This window comes from Bos indicus, chromosome X (assembly GCF_029378745.1).
Source record: "Bos indicus isolate NIAB-ARS_2022 breed Sahiwal x Tharparkar chromosome X, NIAB-ARS_B.indTharparkar_mat_pri_1.0, whole genome shotgun sequence".
Classification (NCBI taxonomy): Eukaryota; Metazoa; Chordata; class Mammalia; order Artiodactyla; family Bovidae; genus Bos; species Bos indicus.
The window spans coordinates 137,712,761-137,740,447 of NC_091789.1; the positions used below are offsets into that span (position 1 = coordinate 137,712,761).

The 27,687-nt window shown below is 40.1% G+C and overlaps 1 protein-coding gene and 1 long non-coding RNA gene across 4 annotated transcripts; one reads left to right on the forward strand and one right to left on the reverse strand.

The window, feature by feature from the left end:
- The first annotated feature begins 1 nt into the window (after window position 1).
- On the forward strand, window positions 2–22,680 carry LOC109555182 (uncharacterized). The gene is made up of 3 exons (XR_002180233.2): window positions 2–70; window positions 3,431–3,488; window positions 19,019–22,680. It is a non-coding gene; the product is annotated as an uncharacterized lncRNA (long non-coding RNA).
- Window positions 4,349–22,815, reverse strand: CA5B (carbonic anhydrase 5B). 3 transcript variants are annotated; one of them, XM_070783859.1, is made up of 8 exons: window positions 22,674–22,815; window positions 15,205–15,402; window positions 12,442–12,560; window positions 11,298–11,393; window positions 10,705–10,767; window positions 9,479–9,634; window positions 6,464–6,658; window positions 4,349–4,899 (listed from the first exon to the last, which is right to left on the reverse strand). In XM_070783859.1, the coding sequence occupies exons 1-7, from the start codon at window positions 22,813–22,815 to the stop codon at window positions 6,479–6,481; spliced, it is 954 nt and encodes a 317-aa protein (XP_070639960.1). In that variant the 3' UTR covers window positions 4,349–4,899; window positions 6,464–6,478. The 3 variants fall into 3 exon arrangements, with proteins under 3 accessions (XP_070639960.1, XP_019811374.2, XP_019811375.2); XM_019955815.2 differs by having other exon boundaries at window positions 4,349–6,658; XM_019955816.2 differs by lacking the exon at window positions 10,705–10,767 and having other exon boundaries at window positions 4,349–6,658.
- Window positions 22,816–27,687: the final 4,872 nt, after the last annotated feature.

Below are 27,687 nucleotides of genomic sequence, written 5' to 3' on the forward strand. Positions count from 1 at the left end.
GCGCGGCTTCTCGGGCGAGAGTGGAGGGGAGCGTTTCTCTGCTCCGACTGACCTAAGACTAAAGGCCGGGGTAGGTAGCTCATCTTCCAAAAGTCTGCACAACTAAATGTCTCCTTCCCGAAAAAGGAGAAGGGGCACCTACCCCGCCCTGTAAGTAATTCTTCTCTCCTAGCGCTTCCCCAGTGCGTTATCATTACCTCTCCCCAACTCATTGTGAGGTGTTTTGTGGTCAAGAAGTTAGTTATACCTCTCCTTTTCTCGTCATCCATTCACGAAGTCTCATCCTACACAACGCGGCTAGCCTTCCTTTCCAGTCCGAGGCTGTGCCTCCATTCGTGGTTCCACTTATTGTCGCCTTAGACAGAGCCCTAACACTCCTCCCCCTTTCACTGACACCTGCCGGCTCTAGAGGCTACAGAGGTGCAACCTCTGCTCCCAAGGAATTTCCAACCTAGAGACAGAGAAGGACCAATTCACAGATAAGATTATATGTTATAGGCAACTCAGTTTACATTACAAAGGCCACCTGGGAATTCAAGGAGAGGTTTCTAACAATGCCTGAGTTGTTCTGAAGGCGGTTGGGCTAACCCGCCTGCCACTGCAGAAAAGAGACGTGGGTTCGATACGTGGGTGGGGAAGATCCCCTGGCATAGGAAATGGCAAACCGCTCCAGTATTCCTGGCCTGGAGAATCCCATGGACAGAGGACTCTGGCGGGCTACAGTCCATAGGGTAACAAAGAGTCTAACACTACTGAAGCGACTTAGCACACTGGCACGAAGGGCTATTTACTCAGGTGGAGAAGGCTGGGAATGGAATTGCAGGTAAATCAGCACAAGGAAAGTCACTGAGCGATGAAACAACGTGGAATCTGCCAGAACCGCGAGAATTTTGGCCATCAAGTATAAAGGGCAATATGAGAGTATCAAGGAATACAGCGATAGAGGTGGCTGGTGCTAGGTTATGGCGAAGGGCCATTCCCAAAAGCTTTAATTATGCTCTGTAGGGAATAGGGAACCATTGCAAGTTGAGTTGAGGCTTTTGTGATCGTATTTGTGTTTTAGGTAAGTGACTGGTTTGCAGTATAAAGGATACAGCCGGAATAAAGCAATCTAGGTGAGAGGTAACAAGGAATTAAACTGGGGCAACAAGAGTAAGAGATTGAGAAAGCAAAATCAATCCTGCTAATAATTAGACTGTGGTTTACACACATAAGACCAAGAAAAAACGTTTCTCCCAAGGACACGTTGCAACTGCAAAAGGATTAACAACCCCCTTCTTTTAATAATTGGATAACTTCCTTCCTGGCTTGTCTTTGTTCCTCTCTCATCCAAATCAAAATTACTGAGATACCCAATTACTAAGCTGCCTGTTTCCCTACTCCCTCCCCGAAATCATTCAGCAGAAGCCCAAACTCCTCATAAACTCTGCCTTACTCTTTCTTACAAAGACACTTGCATAAACAAGGCTCCAAGGTGGCCTTGTTCAGCTCAGTGCATCAGTAATTAGGAACATAGACTTTGGAGTCGAATGGACTGGGAAACTCAAGCCTTAACTATCTGATCTTATTTTTTTTTTAAAAGCTGAGTCCTAACCAGTAGACTGCCAGGGAACTCCCAGTTCCTAATGTTTAGTCTTCAGTTTTTCCATCTGTAAAAATCAGGGAAATGCTATATGTTGTCATAGTGCCTGACGATAATTAGTGTCCCAGAAACATTAGTTGTTATTAACAGCAGCAGTAGCTTGAAAACTTCCCAACGCCCTCAAGAGTGGATTAAATACTTGTCCTATGGGTGCTCCTTGCACAAATATTTCACCTTTCACCTATCACCTATCACACTATATTGTACTTTGTTGCCTCCATAAGACTTCATCTTGCACTATATCTTAAACTTCTTGAAGGTGGAGATTTGGCAGGTATAGCCTCTAACTAGAGAATTCCTTGGCTGGCACAAAATATAACTGTGCAGATCTCCAATTTTGCTGGTTTCTGTGACCAGGAATTATGCTGAGAATTGCTGCCATTCTGAAAGCATTAGTGTTTGGGCTGCTGTAACATTTCTTATGAATCAGACCAGACTCTCATGTCAGAATAATTAAAGATGTCTTCTAGGAAGATACTCCTAATTTAAAAAGATACAGATTTACATTTTATTCTATTATGATTTAGAAGTGAATGTAAATCTTCATTTATAGGAGTTAGATATTTATCTTCAACAATTAACTGCTGAATTCATTTTCATGAATAAGTTTAAACTGCTCAACTTAATTTCATTACAGAAGTTACTCTAAAAGCCAGTTTCATTTCCAAACTATAGTTCCCATCATTTGATAAATCATAAGATAAAAATAAGATATACAAAAATGTAATGCAAAGATATAGTCTACTATGATATTCTGATAAATAGAACAAATTTATTCTGCAATGTAACATGTATTTTCCATTTTTCTTGGTGCCTGAAATATAACTTCTACTTATTCTCAAGTATACATGTTTTGGTTTATCCCTTCTTTATGGGAAAAAGCCTAAATTTTTGTCTTAAATTGTCAGTAGGAAATAGCTGATTATTCTTAAAAAGTTAAAATATTTTTACTTTATATTTAAAATATTTCACATTTATAAATATATAAATGATGTAATAGATAATGGTATTACAAACATGCTATTATTAAATGAATCTTAATTATTATGACAAAAGAATGATCCATAATTGTATTTTTTTCATTTATAGCAAGCATAAAGGGAGAGCAAGAAAAAAATGTTTACTCTTTACCAGATTGGGAGTCTTTCAATTAATTTGGCTTTTTTATTGCTCTCGTAGGACAGTAATACTGGGACTCACTGAATGGTCAATGCAGGAATTCTCATGAAAGAACATTTCTTGCCGACCATTAATTTCATTATTAAATCACCAGATTTACTCAAGGACATACAGTGGAGTCTCAAGTCCTCTTCAACACTCATTGCTATGCCAAAGGCTTTATATATTTTCCAGATTACAGTTATCACTAAAAGTAGCAAGATAAGATACTTATAAATGCATATTATTATGAAAATGCTTATAAATCTATATATGTACAACTGATTAAAAGTTTTCTTTGGAGGAAGGAGCTATCCAGTGGTAGTTATTCTTTATTCAGTTCTTTATTCAATCAGTTCTTATTCAGTTATTAGTGAATAAAGTTATTCTTTATTCATTCTTACTGATTCTTTTGTCTAGTGATAAGCTCAGAGCAACACAACTGTTAGAATGGTGACAGATGGTATCCCCACCTAGAACCCAAACCAAAGTACCACTTTTGAAGAGTAGGTTGAATTTGAAAAGCAGGAATCCAAATGTATATAGGGACAAGTGTCTTAGTCTGTTCAGGCTGCCATAATAATATACCAGACTGGATGGCTTATAAATAACAAGATTTATTTCTTACAGTTCTAGAGGCCGGGAAGTCCAAAATCCAGGTGGTGGCAGATGGCATATTTGGTGTCTGGTGAGTACTTTCTTACTGATTCATAGACGGCCATCTTCTTTCTGTGCTTTCACATGGTGGAAGGGCTGAGAGAGCTCTGTGGGGTCTCTTTTATAAGATCACTAACTCCATCATGAGGGCTCCAACCTCATGACCTAGTCATTTCTCAAAGGCTCCACCTTCTAATGGCATCACATTGAGGGTTAGGTTTCCAACATAAGAATTTTGAGGGGACACAAACATTCAGTTCCTAACAAGAATGTAGTACTATTTATAGGTGAAGTAGCCAGTATTGTTAATAGGTACTAATTAGATGGCAAAATTGAGCTTATTCACTTAATTGAACTGTATCCATTTTGATCAGTAAAATTTGATATGAAAGAACTTGAATTGAAAAGACAATACAACATTAAGTAGAATAGTTATCAAAATTTGAGTTTTCTAGTGAATAGAAAAACACCTAAAGTGATTACAGTACTGTGTTTTTGCTAATATTGTGCCAAAAGAATGTGTTCCCCCTGCCCCATCCCCTACCCTGCCACCCCCCACTCCCCTGTGATCAAGAGAAGGGCATCTTCCTAAACTTTTTTGAGGTGGAAGCCTGGTTTTAGAATAACCAGCCTCACCGTAACCCATGTAGCCCTGGGAAAGGAGAATGGGGCTGGCAGCTTGCCCTACTGGTGATGTCAGCAGATTGTGCACTGGTTCCATAGAAATTGGTAAGCTGAGGAGCACTGGATGGATCTTTCCATTCCTGCTTCTCGAGTAATTCCCTCATGAGTTTTCCAGTCATTGTTTGATCTGCATGTTGTCTCACTAATTTTACAAACATCTTAGACACTCAAAGAAACTAATAGGAACAAAAAGTCATTTAACAAATATTAACATTGTAAAGAAAGGGTTTTATTATATTATGTAATGAAAATGAGCAGCAATTGTAATACAAAGCAGCACATGGTTGAGAGTGAAAGAGGGTACTGTTAAAAACTACACCAGAACACTAGATGTAAGTTAATCAGGGGTGGCCAACCTGGACACACTCTATGAATATCTTCTGTATCTCTAAGATGGAAGGGCAGGTCAGGCATTCTGTGCATTGGTTCTCACTCCAATTTAGAAGACTCACTGCAATAGAATTTTACACTAAGAAGTTGCAAGAAAGCTAGGAGGGAAGCCTGTGCATATCTCATGTGTGTACCTGTTAAAGATAATTATGGTTTACAGTGGCTTCCCAGGTGATTCAGTGGGTAAAGAATCCACCTGCAATGCAGGAGACACAGAAGACGTGGGTTCGATCCCTGGGTCGGGAAGATCCCCTGGAGGAGGGCATGGCAACCCACTCCAGTATTCTTACCTGGAGAATTCCATGGACAGAAGAGCCTGGCGGGCTACAGTCCATAGGGTCGCAAAGAGTTGGACACAACTGAAGTGACTGAGCATGCACGCAGGCATGGTTTAAAACAGATAAAAATAAAGTTAACATAGCTTTTTCCCCATATTAATCTTGTAAAGAATTTTATTCATTTCCTAGAGCATGTATGCTTCCATTTTCCAGAGAAAGCATGCACTGTAGAAGCAATGCCTTCACCCTCTTCCTTTTTTAAGAGCAGAGATATGCCCCTAAACTTAAACATACAACTCCAACCCTATTTTTTTCCCTACTGAATTTATTAGTTACTTTTACTTGTGGTAAAATACACATTAAAATGAAATTCACCATCTTAACCTTTTTCATTGTATAGTTCAGTAGTGTTAAGTATATTCATCCAACCTTATCTTACAGATCAGATGACTAGCATACTAATGAAACAAATATACTAGTAAATGCAGTATTGAGTTTGAATACAGGCTTATAGGCAATTAGAAACATTCCACATATTTATAAGCAAGGGTGACTCTGGATTGGATTCCTCACAGTATATAGAATTATCTAGGTTTTACCTATCTGATGAGTTTCTTTCCTTCTTATTATAGCAAAAGTCTTCTAAACCACTGTATAAATTAGGACATTTATGTTATCTCCTACCTTGCACAGAACCTCAACTAATGAAATAAAATACAGTTCAGATAGTTTTAAAAGGAAGTCAAGATGGTTTTTTCATTGTGGAAAGTATTATTATATTCATTCTATGAATCAGTGTACATACAATGCAAAATAATAGTGTAAACCATAGACTATTGTATTACTAGTCTTTTGAAAAATATTTCTGTAAAATAGATCATGAAAGCATTTTAAGTTCTAGGCATTCAAAGCATTTTCTTTAAAATATTCTGCATATGCTTTCCTTTTTTTTTTTTTTTTTGAGATGAACATATTTGTGGTTATATTTTCCTCAGAATGCATATGCTTTCTATATGATCAAGCCTTTAAGTAGAACATCTGGCTTTCAGAAATACAAAAGAATTTCCAGATATAAGTATACACTTGTGTTTTTAGGATTACAAAATATTTTTTCTAATCATATCATGTGTTAGTGATGACAACTAAGAGTTGAGGTACATATACCCAACTGAGAAGGCCTTATAAAAGAGTACACAGTCATGTTTTAAAATCAGATATACCTAAAACATAGCCAATGTTCAACCAAGAAGTGCCAGTCTGGGTCCTGTGGCTGTTTCTGAAAACCCTGCATTCTGGATGGTCAGTGTCTGTGCCTTACCAGTTGTTAAATATTTTGATTCTCATCCCTACTTATAACTCTATAGAATCACTAATTGATAAACATAAAAAGACAGCTCAAAAATGTTGCATGTAAAAAGATATTACAGCTACCAACAGGTTGCTATAAGAGAAACTTGTATCTCTTACTGGTACTTCAGTGATAAACATCAGTAGCAATAAAAGTAAAAATTTGTTTACTAAAGAGCTTCCCTCAAAGACTAAGGAACACTGCCATACGAAGAAAGGCTCATTTATAATTATTAAATGCAAGCATTTAGAAGAGTCTAGTTGACAATATTTAAAGAAGCAGTATATATTTAAGCAAGATAACTACCTAGATACTGGCATCTTAGGGAGTCACTTGGCTGGTGGAAGGCTTGGGTTTTGCTTGTATGTTCAGCACATAGTCATGATGGAAGGATGAGCGGACAGTGCGGTTCATTAGGGGCTGAAGGGGGCGGAAGTTGTCCACCATTCTTTTCTCTTTCTCCCCCTCGGAAGTGAAGAGCAGGGTTCGAAATTGCTCAAGCTAGAAACGGAAACAGGAAGCATAAATATTTTCAATAGAAAGATAGCTTTACTTCATGAATAAATTACTTTCATTTTTACTACTTTCATTTTAAACTTGTATATATTTATATAGCTAAAAGAACAGAAGGAATTATGTACATCTGTATAAATAAAAGACCAGAAGGATTTATCCAAACAATGATTAACACTTAGTGGTAAGATTATAGGCAACTAGGATTATTGATGACAGCTAACATTTTTTTCGTACTGAATTTTCTGTGTTGAAATTTCATTTGAAAAGTTCTCACATGGGCCACTGACCCTCTGATTTATTTTATTTATTTTTCAATGTTATATCAGTTTTTAAATATGAAGGATAGTAATAGACTAAATGCATAGGTCCCCAAGACCAGTCTTATGAGCAAACTCTGTATTGTCATTTATTTATGGTGGTTATCACTACACAAATTTTTTTTTTCTTTAAATTATATTGTCTACTAGTTGCTATCTCTGTGACTTCTGGTTTCGATACATGGTTAGAAAAGCTTCCTCCATTTGGACATATGAAAAGGTTTTCCTAGGCTTATCCTAGTACTTTTATGACAGTATTTTTAACACTTAATATGTCTGGAATATATTCTTGTCTAAGGTTTGAATGGTTGATCCAACTGTTTGTTCCCAAGTGTCTGCTCAATTGTCCCCATTGATCTTACTGAATAATCTCATCTTTTCCCCCTACTGAGCTGAGATGCAACCTTTATCATAAACTAAATTCTCATATCTACTTGGACATATTTCTGAATCTACATTTTTCATCCTATGATTGATCTCTTTATTTGTGTACCAGCACAACACTATTTGGGCTTCCTCAGTGGTAAAGAATCTGCCTGCTGATGCAGGAGCCGCCGATTCAAATCCCTCAGTTGGGAAGATCCCCTGGAGGAGAAAATGGCAACCCACTCCAGTATTCTTGCCTGGGAAATTCCATGGACAGAGGAGCTTGGTGGCCTATAGTCCGTGGAGTCACAAAGAATCAGACAGGACTGAGTGACTGAGCACACAACACTATTTAACTATTGAGGCTTTGTAACTTGGTTGATTTCATCATCTTTCATTTTCTCTTTCACAATTTCCCTGGCTATTTATTTATACTTTTTTTTCCCCACATGAGGCCAGAAGTAGCCTATTTTTAAAATCCTATTGGTATATTTATTGGGATTACATCAAATTTATGGAATTCATGGACAATACAACTTAAGGAGAATTGACATTACAGATATCTTTATGATGTCTTCCTATTCAATCACATGGAAATAATTTTTTATCAGTTCAAGTCTATTGTGTCTTTCAGGAGTATTTTAAGTTTTCTTGTTAAGCTGATTCCAAGATATTTTGTATTTTTTCTTTCCATTATAAATAGCATTCTTTCTTCCATTATATCTTTTAACTGACTGTGATTTTTGCAAGTCAAAGGTACTGATTTCTAGAAATTAATATTGTACTCCTCTAATTACTGAATTATCATATTTTTGTAGTAGTTCCTTTTATTGTTTCTTTAATTTATTTTTCTTTTCTTGTCTAATTATACTACTTCCAGAATAAAACTTAATTTAAAATTTAATATAGTAATATTCTTTTCCATATTAAGCATCCTACTTACTTTAGAACTGAGATCAATCTATTTTATCAAATTAGGGAAGTCTCTATACATTCCTATTTTATTGAAAATTAAAAAGAAAAACATGAATGTTGAATTTTGCTAGTGCATTTTAAGAATCTATGGGAAAAAAAAAGAAAAAAATGGAAAAAAAAAAGAAAAAAAAAGAATCTATGGAAATGATTATAATTTTTATATTTAGATTCATTGATATGATAAATAATATTCCTAGTATTGAGCCATCTTTGCATTACTGGAATAAATACTACTTGAACAGAGTATAATATATATTTCTTTTAGCACACTGCTGGATTCTGTTTCTGAAATACTATTTTAGTTTTTGTGTTTTTTTTTAACCACAACCTCTGTGTGATGTGCAGGATCATAGTTCCCTGACCAGGGATCAAACCCAAGTCCCTTGCATTGGGGGTGTGGAGTCTTAACCACTGAACCACCAAGGAAGTCCCTATTTTAGATTTTTTAAAAATATATTCTTCATAGATATCAGTCTGTAAATTTTTTTTTTGGTCCTGTCTTTGGGGGATGTTGGTGTCAGTTATCCTGGCTTCATAAAAAAGGTTTTGGAACTTTTGTTCTTGTGAAAATGCTTTGTGATGAATTAAAATCCCATAAAACAAGCATAAGCAAATACTACTGCAGTTCACTTATATTATGAATTAAATAGGATTTGTGTGTTAATATAGTAATTAAAACCTATTTAGTTTCTTGGGAAAAATAAACTCCAGGGTCAAAACAACTGACTTAAAATTCCTGGACACATGCTGCTGGCTTCTGTTTTTATCCTAAGGTTCCATAGCAAAATTCCCTTAAAGATTTTGAAGAGTTTTGAGCACATCCACTTTCAGCCTTCATTCTTCCCTTTAAAAGGGTCTTGTTTACATAAAGATTCATATTTACATATAAAATATATAATACATAAAACACATGTAATTGTCAAATATGGAAGTAAAAAGCTTATGTTTCTTAAGTTTTAACTCTTCTCTCTAGTTAATTTGAAGCATTCCCTAATTCATATCCAAAGTAACACAAGATGTTAGCACATTTTAATAAAAATATATAAGCATTACAAGATAGTAAAAACTGATGCCAAAGTTTGAGCTCAGCCTTGTTTTAAAGGCACAGACTAGAATTTCTTTACATAGAAATGTGGAAAGAACATACCTGATCATGATCAACCTCTACAGGCTGCTTCTTAATGATCCAAGTGACAGACTCAGAGAGTGGCGGTGTAGTCAGGGATCCCGAGTAGGTCCAGTAATCTGGGCAAGTAGGCATCAGACAGGAAGGGTCGAATGACCCAAATTCTGCAAGTGTGTCCTAGCAAGAGAAGGAGTCATTGAGTCATCATTTCATGGTGAAAACCACTCAGGAATCATATGATGTGGTGATGATTCTAGGGGAGTCTGAGGACCTGCAGTGGTCCAGATGAGCTCCAGGTACCTCTGGTCACCTTAGGACAAAATCACACTCTTGCTTTGTTCTTACAATTAACCATGTATTTCTGATAGTCCTCAGTGGTAACAGAGCAAAAGCCATTTTCTCCCTCAGTTCTAGTGAGGTTAGCGCAGGCTGGCTCCCCTGAACTCTTTGAGAGGCATTAGGTAGTAGCTGGTGCATAAACATGGAGGTTTTTCATTTTCAAGAGAGACTAAAAGAATTCACCTTTCTAAAATGCAGTGCATTAGGAGGAGACAGGATCCTGGATTGAGAATGGGAGAGGGAGGGATGGGGACAGAGGAAGGAGGGCAGAAGAGTGGGAGAGAAAGAGAGAGGGAGAGGAAAAAGAGGGAGATGGGGAGGGAAGGAGTGGGAAGGAGGTGGGGGAGAGAGACAGAGGCAGGGAGGGGGAGGAAAGAGAGAGAAAATAGACTTTCAGAGAGTAGCTCCATCTGGGATTCTGAATATTGAACAATTAATCTTTGGGGCACACAGAAATATCCACCCTGAAGGATTGTGGTAATTGTTCTGTAAGACTGGACAAACCAAGTTTCTATCATACTTTGTTCCCCACCTGTGGGAGGGTAGCTAGACTCCAGAAGGCTGCCCTGAGGGTTTGCACAAGGACTGAGAAGGAGCAGGGGTTGGGGCCGAGAAGGGGACTCGTTATGCTTCTGAGTTCCTGAGTGCTCAGTGGCATGGCAGTCAAAGCAGAGCCATCCGTGCCCACTGACAGGATCACTTCTGTCCCCTGCAGAGTGTCCCAGGGCCAGGGGCTCTCTCAACAGAAGCATCATAAATGGCAAGTTGTCTTAAGGGGCAACTTTCAAAGAGAACCTCAGTTACACTGAGGTGAATTACATTTCCCAATTCAAAGTGCCCTGTTATTGTCTCCACTCAGAGACTGAAACATAAAATATATCTCAAGTGATTTAGAGGGGAAAAATTACCTTGTGCTTAATTGATGGCAAAATATTCACCAGTTTCTGTAGCTCTTTGTGATGCTTGCCTAGCTAAAGAAACAATGAGAAAATACTAAAAAAAAATAGACATCTCACTTTTGAAACTGCAACAGAATGTAAATTAAAATTAACCACCTAGTGATTATATAAAAACAAACCAACCATACTACTTAAGCTACATTTAAACTGGTAATTTAGAATGTTTTAAACATCACTGAATTCAATTAGACACAGAAAACTGAGCAGGCTGTTTGCTGACAGGGTCAACGTGCCTATAGGTGAAGGTGCCCTGCTCCATTTAAGCATCATTTCTTTAATTAAAATTAAAAATTATTCCACAAAGTAGTCACATTTCTTTTTTTTTTTTAAAGTGGTCACATTTCCAGTGCTCAGTTGCCACAGGTGGCTTCTGACTACTGTACTGGACTGTGCATTTCTATACCATTTGAAATATATTCATGACAACCTTGTATTTTAAACAGTTTTATCTCAATATTTTTAGAACTTAAAATTGCAATGTTGTATCTCTTCATCCTAGGATTCAATATGTCATTTAAAGCTAGTAAGATTTTTTTTTTTACCTTTAAAAATACTCCTATCACAGCCAAACCATTTTCTTCCAGTGCTGCATCCTCAAAGTGTTCAAACTTGACTGCATTCCAATGCACCAAATGCAGCTGAAACACCATTAAAAAACGGTTTGACACATGATCATGTAGGATTGCTCAAAAACAGCCTTGTTCACATATATTTACTGTGCTTCCTCACCCAAAATAAAGCCACTGAGAAAAGCATATGACAATCTGGTGCAAAATAAGACAGAATTAAAGAACAGGAAGAAATATATACAGGGGCAGTAATTAATACTACTTTGGAATAGGCTTTATTTGGGGTGAAAATTTTGTATACACATATATGTGTATATATCTATCTCCAAGTGAACAACATTTCAGTGAGGGAGCAACATTTGTCTATTCCCATCCTGATTTGCATGAAACACTCATATACAAAATCCATTTGCATCTAAAGGAGAGATGTTTATGTTGAGAGAAATAGATTCTGCCTATGTGGACTAGGAGTTTAGGACAAATTTGTTCGAGGCATAACCACTTAAAATGTGTTTCTTTTTAAGGTACCATTTAAAACTAAATTAGGTGGAAAGTTGTTAAGAAGAAATTCTATGTATTTTGGCCCCTTTTATTTCCCTACAAATCATTCCTTGTCCATCATTCATGAATCCTCACCCTCCCTCCCAAGTGACACTCTCAAGGTCATGTTTAACTTTTTCCTCTCCTTTCCTGAAGAGGACCCTGCCTCCAAGTCATTTTGCTTTAATTTCAAAAGTGCTTGTTGAGCCGTACTCTTTTTCTCTATTTCTATTGCCGCCACTTTCATTTAGGCTCCCACCATCTCTCACTTGGGTTAATTTGACCTGGTGGCCCTGCACTGTTGCCTGCGTTATTAATTGAGGCTATCATGTGAGCCTAGCTTAGAATTCTAGAAGAATTCTGTTTCAGGACCTTAAGGTTGATTTCTGTCATATTATTTGAAATGAGGGCAGTTATCATTTTTACATGTTTAAACTGGGAATCATCAAATATGCCCCTGAGAGAGTTAGCATTTATAGGAATTACCTGATTCTTCCTGATAATTTCTTAGAACTGGAAACTCAGAACTATTCCTTCTTCTCCACTGTTGTCACTGTTCCCAAACTTCTCAACTTACCTCTGCCGGGTAACATTTGCTGTCCACGGTATGCTCAGAGCCCCAGGCATCAATGGCCCCCCAGTGAAAATGGAACTGCTTTAATCGGTAGTTGTGTTCCAGGGGTCCTCCCTCGATCACTGAAATGGCACATCCAACAATTCAGGGGATTTGATGTTTTTGATGTCGTGGAGAAATGCAGGGGAAAAGTAGACTCTGTGGGTGGACCTTCTCATGAACTGTCTTAGATGGAGCACACTGTATTATATACCAGTGTTTATAAACTTGATTTCCATGCAGTTAATACATGTGTAAGGACAAGACCTGCACTCGGAATGACAGCAGGATTTAACTATACTCCAAGCTGCACACAATTGTTAAAGGCTAATTCTTGCCTTAGTTTTATGGTCTATATTTACTATGCCCAGTGTTTTTTATGCACAATAAAATGCAAATTTCTCTCAGCATATTTATCTAACACAGTCTTATAAAACTGAAATACGGGTACAAAAGATACTTTCTTTTTTATGCGCCAGCACTTTGCTTTTCAATTTTTGAAGATAACAGTATTTCTTTTCCTTACATTGAAATGGAAAAGGAAATTTGCAAATCAAAAACTATCACCTATCTCCGTTTCAACAGAGTGAACAATGTGAGTCATCCACATACTTTACTTTCTGGAACTACTGAAATCAGTACATTATAGGGGAAATGTTCAGATACGAGTTTTAAAAGTCATCCTTCCTCAGGCTTTGGATTGTGCAGTTTTTTGTTTTTGTTTTTTTGCTTGAATTTGCTGAAGCTGTTAGTTCCTCATTTCTGGCATCTGAGCAGACCCTGGCGATGTCTGTTCAATTAAACTCTACAACGGGAAAACCAAATCTTCCATCTCATCCGTATTAATTATTTTAGAGTTTACTGCCTCATTAGTTGAATTTTATGTATGCAAATGACTGAGTACAGTCATCCAGAGGTCCAAATACGCTGGCTATGTCATGTAGTGGTCTACTGTTTATCTTACTGGCTTTCATAAATGTCTTACATAATTTCCTTTTTTGAAAAAAGAAAGAATTTTTTAAAAAAAAGGAGTTTTGTAAGGGTGAGCAATGACACCAATGACTACTTTTCTTTGAGGGCTAGGGGAAGTACAGAGAATAATACCACATGATTCACTAAATTAGTAAGAGGATGATACTAAAGTGTAGTGAAATAGACATAAAATTGTCTTCTAAAAAATTCTTATTTTTCTATGCCAGCTCCATATTGTGAGCATGAATTTGGCAAATATTCAGTCTAATCTGTTGGGTGAAATTGAAATCCTGCTCGGCCACACGTGGAATCTTCTCAGACCGGGGATTGAACCCATGTACCCTGCACTAACAGGCAGATTCTTAATGCCTGGACCACCAGGGAAGTTCTAAGATATACTTTTAACTTTATTCATTAACACTTTCATGGATGCATTTCACCTTCATGAGAGAAAATCAAAGTTTCTCAATCTTAGCTCTATTGATTTTTTTTGCAATAAAAAATGATTTAGACCTAATAAAAATCAAATTTAATTACTGTATCAGTATTGGTAATAGAAAGAAACAAATGCACTCCAGCGAGTGCATCTATTGATATTTGAAGCTGGATAACTGTTCATAAATGCTGGTGATTGTGGCCTCGACCCACGGGATGCCGATAGCACACTCCTCCCAATGTGACAACCAAAATGCCTATAGATGTTGCCGTGTCCCTAGTCCCCGGGGAGGGAAGGGTAGCAAAAGTGCCAGTGGCTGAGAACCATTCCTTAAGATGGATCATGTGCTTAGTTGCTCAGTCATGTCTGACTCTTTGCGACCCCACAGACTGTAGCCTGCCAGGGTCCTCTCTCCATGGGATCCTCCAGCCAGGAAGACTGGAGTGGGTTGCCATTTCCTCCTCCAGGGGATCTTCCCGACCCAGGGATCAAACCTGTGTCTCCTGCATTGCAGGCAGATTCTTTGCCTGCTGAGCCATGGATCAATCATTGCTTAAGATACATTATGTCAAGTAACAATTATTTCAGACAAATTAAGATTATTTGATGCTATCAAATTCAGTTTGAAAAAAGAATCCTGCATAGAATTAATCACATGGTTTTCAATAGACACTAAAAGTTTCAGGTAAACTTTGAAGTCATTAGATTAGTTTATATCTGGGTAGGCTGAAAAAAAGTAGATTTAAAAGCAATATAATATTTGAATTTTAAAATCTATTTTAAATTGTGCTTCATTTACACTAGGTAATATTGTTTAACAAAATTAACAGAACATGACTTTCCATTTTTCTTATACACCATTGGTCTCTTAACTAGTTTAGACTGTAACCTCATGCACACATGAATATGCTTTTTGCCCCATTTCAGTGGTATTGTAGTCTCATCAGTTAGATCTATTTAAATAATATTACAATCTAAATAAAAGTGTCTTGTAAAGTCAGCAAGCGGAGAAAATTTGTACATATGCAATACACATATGCAAAAGAAATTTCTAGCAAGGGTTTAATTTCAAAGCCTATCTTTTTATCACTTACAAATTCTCTCTATAGAGATATTTGTTCACTAGTGAAAAATACTACCGATACGAGAGGAAAACGTTCATAAAAAAGAGAAGGGGCTTCTTCCATACATTATGAAAGTAAGTCCAATGAGTCCCATACCACAGCTACCAAGAGACTTCCCGGGGCTGTGTGGTGTGGCCTGTGCTGACATGAAGCTGTCCTTTTAACTCCGGATGAGACCACGGGTCTGGCTCTCACCTGATTTATCTGCAGAATCTTCAAATTCCACGAGGAAAGAGTACCCGTTATTCCAGACGTGGAGGCAGGTGGTCGGGTCATAAGAGATGGTGAGCGGTTGTAAGCCAGGATCGTAGACACTGTCCTTCCACCGGATGTTGATGGGCGACTGGCGCTCACCCGCCGGGGCCAGGTCCACTTTCTCCCAGAGCGGGTGCACTAGGAGAAAGCACATCGGGGCTGTCATGGAGAGGCCCACGAGCTGGAATCCTCACCGCGGGGATCATATGGGCCCACGGAGGTGTATCCTCTGAGTTCACCTCTTACAGGAGCCAGCTGTGAGGATTAGGCAGACATCCTGCAAAGCCTGGCCAGACGCTAGCATTGCTAAGGTCCCTGGAGTTCTGTCTGTCACTTGCGTAGCTATGACACTGTAAGTTCAGGGGTACACGCACACTCTGTCTCACACGGCATCACCGGTGCTGATTTTTCTACCAGAGTCAAGCGCCAGGTCTTTGTGGCAAGTCTCTGAGAAATCTCAACAAATTCCTTGTAATAAAGAGAGCTATGCACATGTGATGGACAGACTCCACGTGCGTAATTCGGGTCGTCCAGGTCTCTGCCCTTTAGAAGCAGCATGGATGGGCAGAACCAAGACCAGCAGGAAAACCAGACAAAATATGAATTGAGATAAATCATGACCAGTGCCCCTCTGTACCTCATCCTACCGCTGAGAACGAGCCTGAAGATTTGAGAAAGTGACAAGGCAGCTGCAGCCTAGTCAAACCCCTCTGTGCATGGCAGGGTCACTGGTACTCCACTTGTCAGAAAAAAACAGGCTTGCCTCTGGTTTCCTCTTACATGGGACATGGTTCTCTTCCTGAGATAGCTGCCCCAAGCGGAATCCTACAAGTGGCCCGCAGTAGAGACACAGAGCATGCCAAGGCAGTTTCTAGACCAGTGCTTCTCACAAGAGGGAGCTATGGGGACCCTAGGGGACATGTGGCAATGTCTGGAGACACTTTGAGTTGTCCAACTGGAGGAGGGTGCTACTGACATATAGTGGCTAGAGGCCAGAGATGCAGCTAAACATCCTACATAGTAGCAGGACGGGCTTTCACAAGAATTATATGGTCCCAAATATCAGTAATGCCAAAGTTGAGAAATCTTGGTCTAGAGCCAAAAGCAACAGGCAAACTCAGGGTATTCCCTTTTTTCTGCTCAGCTTTTCACATACTGCAGATCATCTCTTCTCTAGAGAGGTCTGAACCCAACGTTGTGGGTTTTTTCCCTCGCTATAAAGTAACTCCTGAAGAACAAGAACTTACTTGAGAGCAGGAGAACTTTCTGTTTCAGAAATCTAAAGTGAAAAATGAGGGGAACTGGCACCATATAATCATATTATTATTGGATTGGAATGCAGATTCCTTGCAGGCAGGAGCCGTGTCTTCCTTCCCCTTTATTGTGCCCTGTAGCTCCTAATTTGATAAATGCCCTTTCATCTGAGCATGGATTATCCAAATGGTATTGTTGGGTTAAAAAGCTGTATTTGGTTAGTGTTTACTTTGGTATTTTAAACCTTCCGGAAACCCCCAGAACAGCCCTGAGTCAGTCTTAAAGCTGACCGCCAGCAGAGACCTGACAACATTTCCCCTGAGATGCCCAGAGGCAGGCTGAGGCTTTGAGCATTCACACCCTTCAAAACCAGCTGGTGAGGGTCTGTCTCCCATGGAGCAGGAATGATGAGTAGATGCCTAAAACGATGCCCTGTTTCACCTTTAATTGGCCCCTACTTTGTTCAAGAAATGCCTAGAATCTTCTCCCTCACCCACACAAACAGCAGCCTGAGGAAACCAGGCCTGTTCCTTCAGTGGCTCTTTTATGGTCATAATGGGCCTCCCAGGTGGCACAGTAGTAAAGAATCCGCCTGCCAATGCAGGAGACACAAGAGACTCAGTTTGATCCCTGGGTTGGGAGGATCCCCTGACGTTGGAAATGGCAACCCACTCCAGTTATCTTGCCTGGAGAATTCCATGGATGGAGGAACCTGGAGGGCTGCAGTCATGGGGTCGCAAAGCAGGCAGGCATGGTCATAATATTCCTATCAATTCACGCCCTTCAATTCACAAGTTTAGCTTCCAGGCTTTCCCCCACTCACCTCCTCCTTTTGGAACCCAACCCCCCGCCCCCGATCAGGGAGCCCTTGGTCACTGTCTCCTTAGAGAAGCCAGCTTTTGCCCAGGGCTTGTTTTGCCATTGATAAAGTCACATTTTTGTTCTCTTCTCTCTTCCTCTTCCTCCATTCTAACAAAGTACAGATTAAAATGATTTCTTGATGGTTGCTCAGACTTTGCCTCAAAGCAGGAAGATGATTACGTGCTCTGACAACGGAGCCGGTGTTTCCAGTTTCTTCTTGTGTGTGGAAAATGAAATGAACAGCAAGAGTGATTCTATCAACCATGGTTTAAGGGGCTACACCACACTATTAGGTGTCATTAATGAAAGCCCTTAGATCTCATGTGCTTGGCTGGGCTTTAGTTCTTGTTTATGTGACTGGTCCTGGCTTTGATTTTTCTTTGTGCTTGTACCACCTATGGCTCCAGCCTGGGCTGGGATGGGGGAGGGGCATCGCTTTTAGCCCTTGAGAAGCTTATTCTTGCCTTAGCCCCTCAGTTCCTGCTCTTCCTTCTCCTCAGAAGTCAATTTCCCCTCATTGAGTTTATGGCTGGCTCCTATTACGTTTAGATATTGGGCTTGTCACTTCCTCAGTAAAATCTTCTCTCACTACCCTCTTATATAATACGATCCCCTCTTCTTATTTTTTAATCACAACACTGTGATCTTTTTCCCTCACATTTATTACATAGGCATAGTCATAATTATATACATGTGAAGGGTAGCACAATATGCTACTGTAGGGGAGTAAAAATAATTTTCCCTCAGCCTTTTAGATCCTTAGCTGAGACCCCCACACCCCCACCATAATAAAAAGACAGATTATAGGGAGAAAAAAAAATTAATTACCTACTTACTGGAATCCCCACAAGGATATAAAACTGAAAAGGCATCTGGAAAATTGTGGCTTAAATACTATTGAGCTAAGGGCTGGGACCAGTCTGGGACTTCAAAGGGGAGGAATGAATTTCACAGGAAGGTGAGAAGAGGAAATACATCCTAAACAAAGTTTATAGAAAGGTGAAAAAGTGATCTCCAGTAATAGTTGTCTTCCAAGTACAGGCCCCCTTTCTAATGTAAATGTATCTTGCAAAAAACCTGGTAATTTATACTCTGTTTCCAGAGCTTCTTTGTCTGCAGTGTCTCAAAATAATCAGCTCAAAATAATCCGTATGTCAAAGAGGCATATTTTGGGGTAGTGGAAGGGAACCGAATATGCAACCCCCAAATATATCTCTTTGGTATAAGGATTATTTTGAGAAACAGCAGACATAGGAGAAGCTCTGGAAACAGAGTGGAAGTTACCAATTTGTAAAGGAAATTTACATTTCCAGCAGAAAGCTCCATTTGAAAGGTTGTCTCCCTCTCAGTATCAGGAAGAGGAGGATGACTAAGTCACCAAAAACTCATCAGTCGAGAATGCAGGACTTAGATCTGTAGAACAGCCTTACCCTTGTTGAATGTGCTTTTCCTGGTCATCTCCAATAACACCCCTGTCTCAGCAGCAGCTTTTGTCTGTAGCTAGAGCGGGTATTGAAGGTGGTGTCTAGGGCCACCTGGAGGAATTACTGTTTTCCTGGGTCACTGCCATGTTATTGAGGAGGTATGCATGTTATTAAACCCTTTTTGTTTGTTTTCCTGTTAATCTGCCTTATTACAGAGGCCTCAGCCAGGACCCTAGAAGGCTAGAGGGAAAATGAGTTCTCCTCCTGCTGCTGCTGCTGCTGCTGCTGCTAAGTCACTTCAGTCATGTCCAACTCTGTGCGACCCCATAAACGGCAGCCCACCAGGCTCCCCCATCCCTGGGATTCTCCAGGCAAGAACGCTGGAATGGGTTGCCATTTCCTTCTCCAATGCATGAAAGCTCAGTCGTGTCCGACCCTCAGCGACTCCCTGGACTGCAGCCTACCAGGCTCCTCCATCCATGAGATTTTCCAGGCAAGAGTACTGGAGTGGGGTGCCATTGCCTTCTCCCAGATATGCAGCTAATACCACTCTAATGGCAGAAAGTGCAGAGAAACTAAAGAGTCTCTTGATGAGGGTGAAAAAGGAGAGTGAAAAAGCTGGCTTAAAACTCAATATTCAAAAAACTAAAATCATGGCACCCGGTCCCACCACTTCATGGCATATAGATGGGGAAACAGTGGAAACAGTGACAGATTTTATTTTCCTGGACTCCATAATCACTGCAGACGGTGACTGTTACCAAGAAATTAAAAGACACTTGCTCCTTGGAAGAAAAGCTATGAAAAAACCTAGACAGCACATTCAAAAGAAGAGACATCACTTTGCTGACAAAGGTCCGTCTAGTCAAAGCTATGGTTTTTCCAGTAGTCATGTATGGATGTGAAAGTCGGACTATAAAGAAAGCTGAGCACCAAACAATTGCTAGAGAAGACTCTTGAAAGTCCCTTGGACTGCAAGGAGATCCAACCAGTCCATCCCAAAGGAAATCAACCCTGAATATTCATTGGAAGGACTGATGCTGAAACTGAAGCTCCAATATTTTGGCCACCTGATGTGGGGAGCTGACTCATTGGAAAAGACCCTGATGCTGGGAAAAGATTGAAGGTGGGAGGAGAAGGGGATGACAGAGGATAAGATTGTTGGATGGCATCACCAAGTTAGTGGACATGACTTTAAACAAACTCTGGAAGATAGTGGAGGACAGAGGAGGCTGGCGGGCTGCAGTCCATGGGGTTGGAAAGAGTGGGACATGACTTAGCGACTGAATATCAATGGCTGCAGAGACCCCTGAGGCTGTTACTGTAATTCCAAAGGGCTCTTAATAGGTTCGTGGTTTCTCAAGATTATTTGAAAGTTAATGGAAGACAACACATTCTGGATATCCCAGCCTCTGTTATCTGGGGAATACAGAATTTTTTGTGAAGACATTGCAAAACAAACTTTTGAGTACTGTTGTTCTCCAGGCTTTATTGGTGTTCTTTAAAATTAATTGGAGCACTAATAGAACCGTTTTCTAACACTGTTCAGTTATTAATAGATAAGTACTGTAAACTAGAACTTTCTCTGATGATGAAAATGGCTGATAAGGTAAGTGCTAGGCACTTGTGGCTATTGTCAGCTACAGATTGGCATTTGCCATGGGCACTTGCCATCCATCTCTGCAAGAATTAAATTATGTATTGCTACAGCTGCTGATTTTCAACACCACCTGAAAGGAGATCAGGATTGAGAGCAGAAATGTGGCCCTCTGTGCTCAGGGAAAACCTGCAGTACAGGTCTTCAGATAGATATTTTCAGGAGCCAATTTTATGAGCCCAGTTCTTGTATCTCCTCATGTAGAAAAGCACTAATATCCTTCATGGTGACGACTGTTCCTCGCGACTAGACATTTAGGCTCAATTTCAGTAGGTGATGCATGAAATGTAATTGATTTTCTTTTCATTTTGGGTAACTGGTGCAGGCTTTTATCTTTATTTTATCATATTACCAGTCCGCAGGGTTAGGAGTGTCAACATTTACTGTCTGTAACTTGAGATCACAGCATATGGCAGTTTGAGTTGACACCAGTGATTGCCTGGGGCTGATGGGGAGTGAAGGTAGAGCACAGGGCACAGGCCCCAGTGAAACGCTGCTTCTCAACCTGCCATACCCTTCTCCTCCTCAGTCAGTCCTCGCTGTGCTCCCCAGATCCTGAAAATGGTCAGACATCTGAGGGAGCTGCTGAGCATATGACATGATGATGGTGGTGATGACGTAACAACTGTGGTACTGGAGGTAGCTGCTAGCACTGAGTTCTCGCTGTGTGGGAGGCACTCGCTAAGGACTTTGAACATTATCTTTTCTAACCCTCAACAGTTTTGGATCATTCTTGGTCACTGGGCCTTATGCTGAGGTACTGAGTTTCTAGGAACAATGAGTATTGTCCTTACAGCTAAACAGATGAGGGACCAGGACATGCTCAATGGCTCAGGGCAGCAAAGACCAAATATTATCCTGGGTGAAACAAAGAGGGACAGTATAAATGTCTAAAGCAAAACCAAATCATGACTGTCATCAGTCTATCTTAGTAAGCTACAAACAAGAACATGTGATGTGGGGAATTAATCAAGGGTAGCCCCTCATCCCTACATCACTACCACTTTTTGTTTTTGTCGTTACCAAAAGGAGCAAACTGTTTTATGGGTTTGTTTGTTTTTTTTTTTTTTTTTTTTTGGCCCCACCACTAGGCTTGTGGTATCTTGCTTCCCCAACCAGGGATCAAACCAGGGCCCTTGTCAGTGAAAGTGTGGAGTCCTAATTGCTTGACCACCAGGGAATTCCCTAGGAGCAAAGTATTCTAAAGACATGAGCATATTGAATATTAGACCCTTAACTTTCAAGTTTCTGTTAAAAAAAACCTTTCTGTTAGTAACTAGATAAACATGACTAATTTTTTCCCATTTTTAGCCTTAGACCACAAAGTGCCAGTGTTGAGAAGAAGCCATTCTGGGGAGGATGTGGGCTTGCTGGTAGGAAGCCACACCCAGCAACCAGAAATTTATTATGACTCAGGCCAGTTCAGTTAATGAGAACACAGTCAATGATGGAAGAAACAAAATAAACTTACAATAAAATATATATATATGAAGCAGTTTCAAGGCAATGGATTTAGCTAGATTGGCATTGCTCATAAATTCCTTTTTTAATGTGCAAATAAGGTCAGAGAGAGTAAGCCCAAGGAGGAAAAGTCGAGAAACCTACAATCTGGAAGCAAGCCAACATTGGAAAACTGTGTGAATTCACTGTGAATGGTGGAAAATATAGAAAATAACTATTTGGCAGATACACTTAACCAGCTCATTAAACTCATGTCTCCACCATCACACACATTATCCTCTCCTATCATCCCAGGGGTTCTGTGCCAGTGTGACTTTGCCTCCAGGGGACCTTTAGGGAGGTCTTGGGACAGTTAGGGATGCCATGCAACATCTGTGTGCAGAGTCCAGCCCCAACAGCATGGAATGAGCACCCAATGGCAGCAGTGCCATGGAGTCAGGGAAGACCATCTGCCACCTCCCACACACGGGCCAGTTGGTCAGCTACAAGTAACTCTTCCGCAATTTCTAATGAGGGATGGAATGTTCCAGAGTACATCATCATGATGTGTGCCTCAGACTTAGGTCAGCTGTAGCTCAATAAAGTTAGGGGGAAAACTTCCCATATTTTAACAGAGAAATAATGGGGTATTCTCCTCAAGGCATCTAATCCCAGTCTGGAATGCCACTGACATCAGAGCTGCACACACTCAACACACGTGACTCTTAGGAAACCACCAGGCTTCCGCTCTGTCCAGGCAGCCATGTACTCACAGACTCGGTTCCGGGATTTGTAAGTGCAGGTGTAGAGGCTGCAAGGCCTTGCAGGCATGGACCTCGGAATCTGGAACCTTCTCCACAGTGTCTTGTATGGAGAGGCTTGAAGAATGGCCCTCAGGTGACTCATCATCACCATCTTTAGCTTAAAATCTTGATCAGCTCTCCAGTAGCTTGCAGAAACCTAATAACCTAGAGGCAGGACAGAAGAGGCAAAGCCATAAATAATAGAGGTCCCGATCATGTGGAAAACATTCAGATTATTAGTACATAGGAGGGGAGGCCAAATGAGAGTCAGTCATTTATCCACTTTTATTCCTCAAATGCATTGTTCACCTCATTGGCAGGTCCAGATGACTGACTCAGGCGGCTTGCCTTTCCCTTAGGGTTACTAAATATTAGCGGCTCAGAGAAAGGACTCTCTTAATCCACAAAATGAAAGACTCATAACAATACAGTTTCTTAAAAACAAAAATTTACTCCTTGAAATCCAGATTAATAGTCCAGCATGGTTCTGATATTTAGGAGAAACCAAAGATTAAAGTTTCCTCCAGGCAGCCTGAATTTAAAAAAAAAATTAATTTGCATCTGGACTGCTTTAAAAAAAAAAAAAAAAAACAAGATATATCCCCTGAAAATACTCATGGGTAGTTTTTGAAACACTTTTAAATGCTAGTGTGTCCTTTAAAGAGGTAGGTCTCATATCCCTACATGTAAGACCCAAAGGACTCCCATAGTTCTGCCTGATCTGAAAGAGAAACCTTCCTGAATATGTGAACCTAACCTAACCTCACAGCTTGGGAATTCTGCCAGTAAACATTTTCATTTCAACATTTCTTTACTCTTAAACACTCTGTTGGGTGCTGGGAGGTAGTAAAGATGAAGTAGAGCATAAAAAAGAATGAAGTCCTCGTACATGCTATAATGTGCTGAACCTCAAAAACAGTGTGCTAAGTGAAAGAAGCCAGACACAGAAGGTCATGTATGGTATGATTTCATTCGTATGAAATACTCAGAATAGGGAAATCTACAGAGACAGAAAACAGGTTGAGCAGATGGGGAAATGGGGACTAACTGCTGAATGGGCATGGGGTTTTCTTTTGGGTGATATAATTGTTTTGGAACTAGATAGAAGTAGTTGTTACATAACATTGGGACTGTACTAAATGCCTCTGAATTGTACATTTTAAAATGGCTAATTTGGGGAATTCCCTGGTGATCCAGTGATTAAGACTCCTCACTCCACTGCAGGGGACCTGGATTCTCCCTGGTCAGGAACTGGGATCCCACAGGCCACGCACTGTGGCCAAAATATTAAAGATAAAATAGCTAATCTTATGTTGTGTGAATTTTGCCTCAATAAAATTATGCACATCATATGGGAAAGAAAACACACACCAAACCAGTTCTCAGCAGGTATTGGTACCTCCTGAGTCTGCTTTCTCCTGGCAAAGGAGGCCTCTCAGCAATTTGGCCTTGACTGGGGTGCAAAGGCACCAAAAGGGAAACTGAGGGGACAAGAAGACATGTCACTTACTGACCTGAACTTTATTCATTCATACCATGTTTCCCCAAGAAGAGTGTTAGATACAGAAAAAGCACATGACCCCAAGCGATGCTGAGCAAGGAGAGACACATTCTCCTTTCATCCTCCCTCTGTTCATATACTTCACTGCAATTAATTAGCCATGAACTAGCCTTTCTGCCTGTACTGCTGCCCTTGTCACTGCTAGCTCCGAGCTGGAGGAGACAAGGCTGCACCCAAGGGAAAGGAAAGAAAATCACACCTAAGGTGTGTCCAGTGAACGCAGGACACAGAGAACAGAGTTACTTCCTGCCACTGCCCTGCAAAGCACAAGTGAGGGCTCCAGACAGATCTCTATAACTGGCTCCCCACAAACCATGTGCCCACACCCGTATTGTAACATGAAGCACAGCGTGGTGACAAGCCAGCCTTTCAGCCCGGGGCCATGCCCTCTGTTGTACACATCACTTTGCCAATGAACACACCAAACTAAGGGAGTGGAGGTGCATGGTCTAAAGGAAAGGAGACTGATAGGGAGCTCGTGACTCCCAGGGAGGCTCCTCTCCTGCAAGCCTAGCTCCCTACCTAGTGTCTTTAGGCCAGTGACACCTAAAGTGTGTCTGCATTGCCAGAGGATATTTGATATTCTCAAACCAAGTTAAAATCACTTTTGTTCATAGTTTTATGTGTATGTTTGCATATATACATTTTTAAGGGCGTGGGTATGTAAAAATATACCTTATTTAAGATATGCAAAGTCTGACACGATTTCAAATAGAGACTGATAATGAAATTTCAAGACATTATCTTGATAGTGCCTTGAGTCAAATGAGTACCTTATTTTCAAAAATCTTAATATTTGAAATATCATTAACAATTAACTGAGCAAGGTTAAAGAGTGGACAATTTGCCACATCAATTCAGAATCTATTTCTGCTTTTTAAAGTTTTTTTATTTTGGAAAACTTCAAACTTATAGAAATAGTCAAAATACTGTAATAAAACCACCTATGTACTTGGTACTGCGTTTCATCAATTATTTCTTGGTGGCTAAGCAAGTTTTATTTGTGTCCAACCCACCACTTTCCCTCTCTGAATTATTTGAAACAAATCCAAGAAATCTTAGAAACTTATCCATTATTTTATTTTCCATATGAAAGTGAAAGTGAAAGTCACTCAGTCGTGTCCAACTCTTGTGACCCCATAGACTGTCCATGGAATTCTCTGGGCCAGAATACTGGAGTGGGTAGCCTTTCCCTTCTCCAGGGGATCTTCCCAACCCAGGGATCGAACCCAGGTCTCCTGCATTGCAGGCAGATTCTTTACCAACTGAGCTATCAGGGAAGCCAGGGAAAATATCCTCCAAATTCATAGTTTGTTCTCCATGAAAATTATCTGTATGAAATAGCCCTTGGCAATAGTTTATTGGCAGAATATGAAAACTATCAATTTTTTAAACTTAAAAACAGCACAACAGCCCAGTAACCAGATACTTTCTCAATGCCTACCTATCCCTTAAAGTAAATACTTCATTTCTCTCTTGATATCTCCACTCTAATCTTGGATTAGCGCTCAGGTTCAGAACTTTATGCTTCTAATTTATAAGACTGTGTCTAGCATGAAACAGCATAATCTATAATCACGGGTCACCAGGGTCAAAGGAGTATATGAATGGAAATGTTTAAGATTAAGACTGAAGGGAGTTCCCTGGCAGTCCAGTGGTTAAGGCTCCCAATGCAGGGGGCATGGGTTCAATCCCTGATCAGGTAACTAAGATCTTGCATGCCACACAGCACAGCCGCAAAGAAAACAAAAAAGATTAAGATTTAATGTACGTCCTTCAATTTATGCAAGAAAGAATCCAGAACCAGAGGAGCAGGAAAAACAGTCATTCAATAACACTGCACAAGAAGTTGACTTTCTGTGACTTCAAATAGTGTCAGATCTGAGAAAAGCCCAGAAAATCCTGTTAAGTATTACATAAATGAAAATTATTATTACTCAAATTGAATTAGCTAAAATGCTACCCATGATATAAGTACAAAAATTAAGAAACTACAAAGCAGCTTTAGATGATTTTTAATGTCATTATTTTCTTTTTAAGACAGTATTATCAAGTAATTCCAACTAAATAGGATTCTCTCTGATAAAATCAATTTGTAAAATTTCAAAATTGCTAAGAGATATGGGGAAACCTTGCCTTAATTCTGCTCTTCTTTCCATTGACTTCCATTCCTGTATTGAAGCAATAATGAGTGATTATATCATGTAAAGCATTGTGCTGGGTTAAGATAATAAAGTTATGTTTTCTCCTTATTCTCACAAGCTTGCCATCTACAAAGAAAAACTATTTAAACAAATAACTTCTCTCTTTAAGTTACTTTTTCATTGAGTAAAATATACATATTGTTTTCACCTTTTTAAAGTATACAGTTCAGTGGCATTAAATACATTCACAATGTTGTGTAACCATCACCACTATCTATACCCAAAACTTTTTCATCATCCTCAAAACAAGCTCTGTACCCATTAAACAATAACTCCCCATTCCTTCCTACTTCATAGCCCCCAGGAACCTCTATTCTTTCTGTCTCCATGTACTTGCCTACTCCACAGTGGACTCATAGAATATTTTTTTCCCTGAGTCTGGCTTATTTCACTTAGCATAATTAAATACTTCTTAATCAAAGTCAGATCTGATGACAGCCCTGACTTAATTCAGTGAGAACATAGAGGGTAGAGGCTTTAACTTTCAGAAACAGGTATCATCTGGAACCATGGGTCACAGGAGACAGTTTTAACAGGTGGGGCAAAGGCAGAGAGATGGCCAGGGAGGAATGATAAGGAAATTTAGGGGATGGATGGACTGCTTAAGAGCCAAGGCCAGAGAGGACGACTGGGGTTGAGTTGAAATGGGAAGAGCCTTGGGTTTGTTCAGTAATCAATCTCAGTGTCAGAAGAGGTGGGCAAACATGTGAAAAAGGACTCCTTTCTTGCTTAAAATCTGGATGGTAGAAGACACTTACTAATGCCCAGGAAGACAGTGCCAAGTGTAAGATACTGGTTTGTCCTTCAAAGGGAAGGTCATGATAAGACAAGGCCACAGACATGCCTGATGACTGAGGGAATTGTACAGAAAAATGGGCACACACTTGGCCCTGCCTATGGAGCTGTGTGGGGAATCTGAGGCCTGTTGGCATGGCACCTGGAGAAGTCTGGGTAACTGATCCTTGGTCTAGCTCCACAGAGAGCAATCAGGAAAGCACTGAGGCCAGGGTGAGCTGACATCATAGGCTGGGGCTGACTGCTGGGGCCATGGCCAGGGGGACTGCCCTGCAAGCTACAGTCGTGCTGTCTGGGAACAGCACTGAGGCTAATGACACATGGCCCAGAGGAAGTGTCTCCTGTCCACTTCGACACTGGCTGTCTAGGGCTAGGGGGAAATGAGAGCTCCAGATGATCTAACATGACCCTCACTCACAGTAGT

Excerpts from the sequence above, each read along its gene's own strand:
- CA5B (XM_070783859.1), bottom strand. The coding sequence starts at position 22,815 with ATGGTGATGATGAGTCACCTGAGGGCCATTCTTCAAGCCTCTCCATAC. Across the intron at positions 9,635-10,704 it reads TGCCATCAATTAAGCACAAG|GACACACTTGCAGAATTTGG; the intron begins GTAATTTTTCCC and ends TTCTCTTGCTAG. Across the intron at positions 6,659-9,478 it reads TAGAGGTTGATCATGATCAG|CTTGAGCAATTTCGAACCCT; the intron begins GTATGTTCTTTC and ends TTCCGTTTCTAG.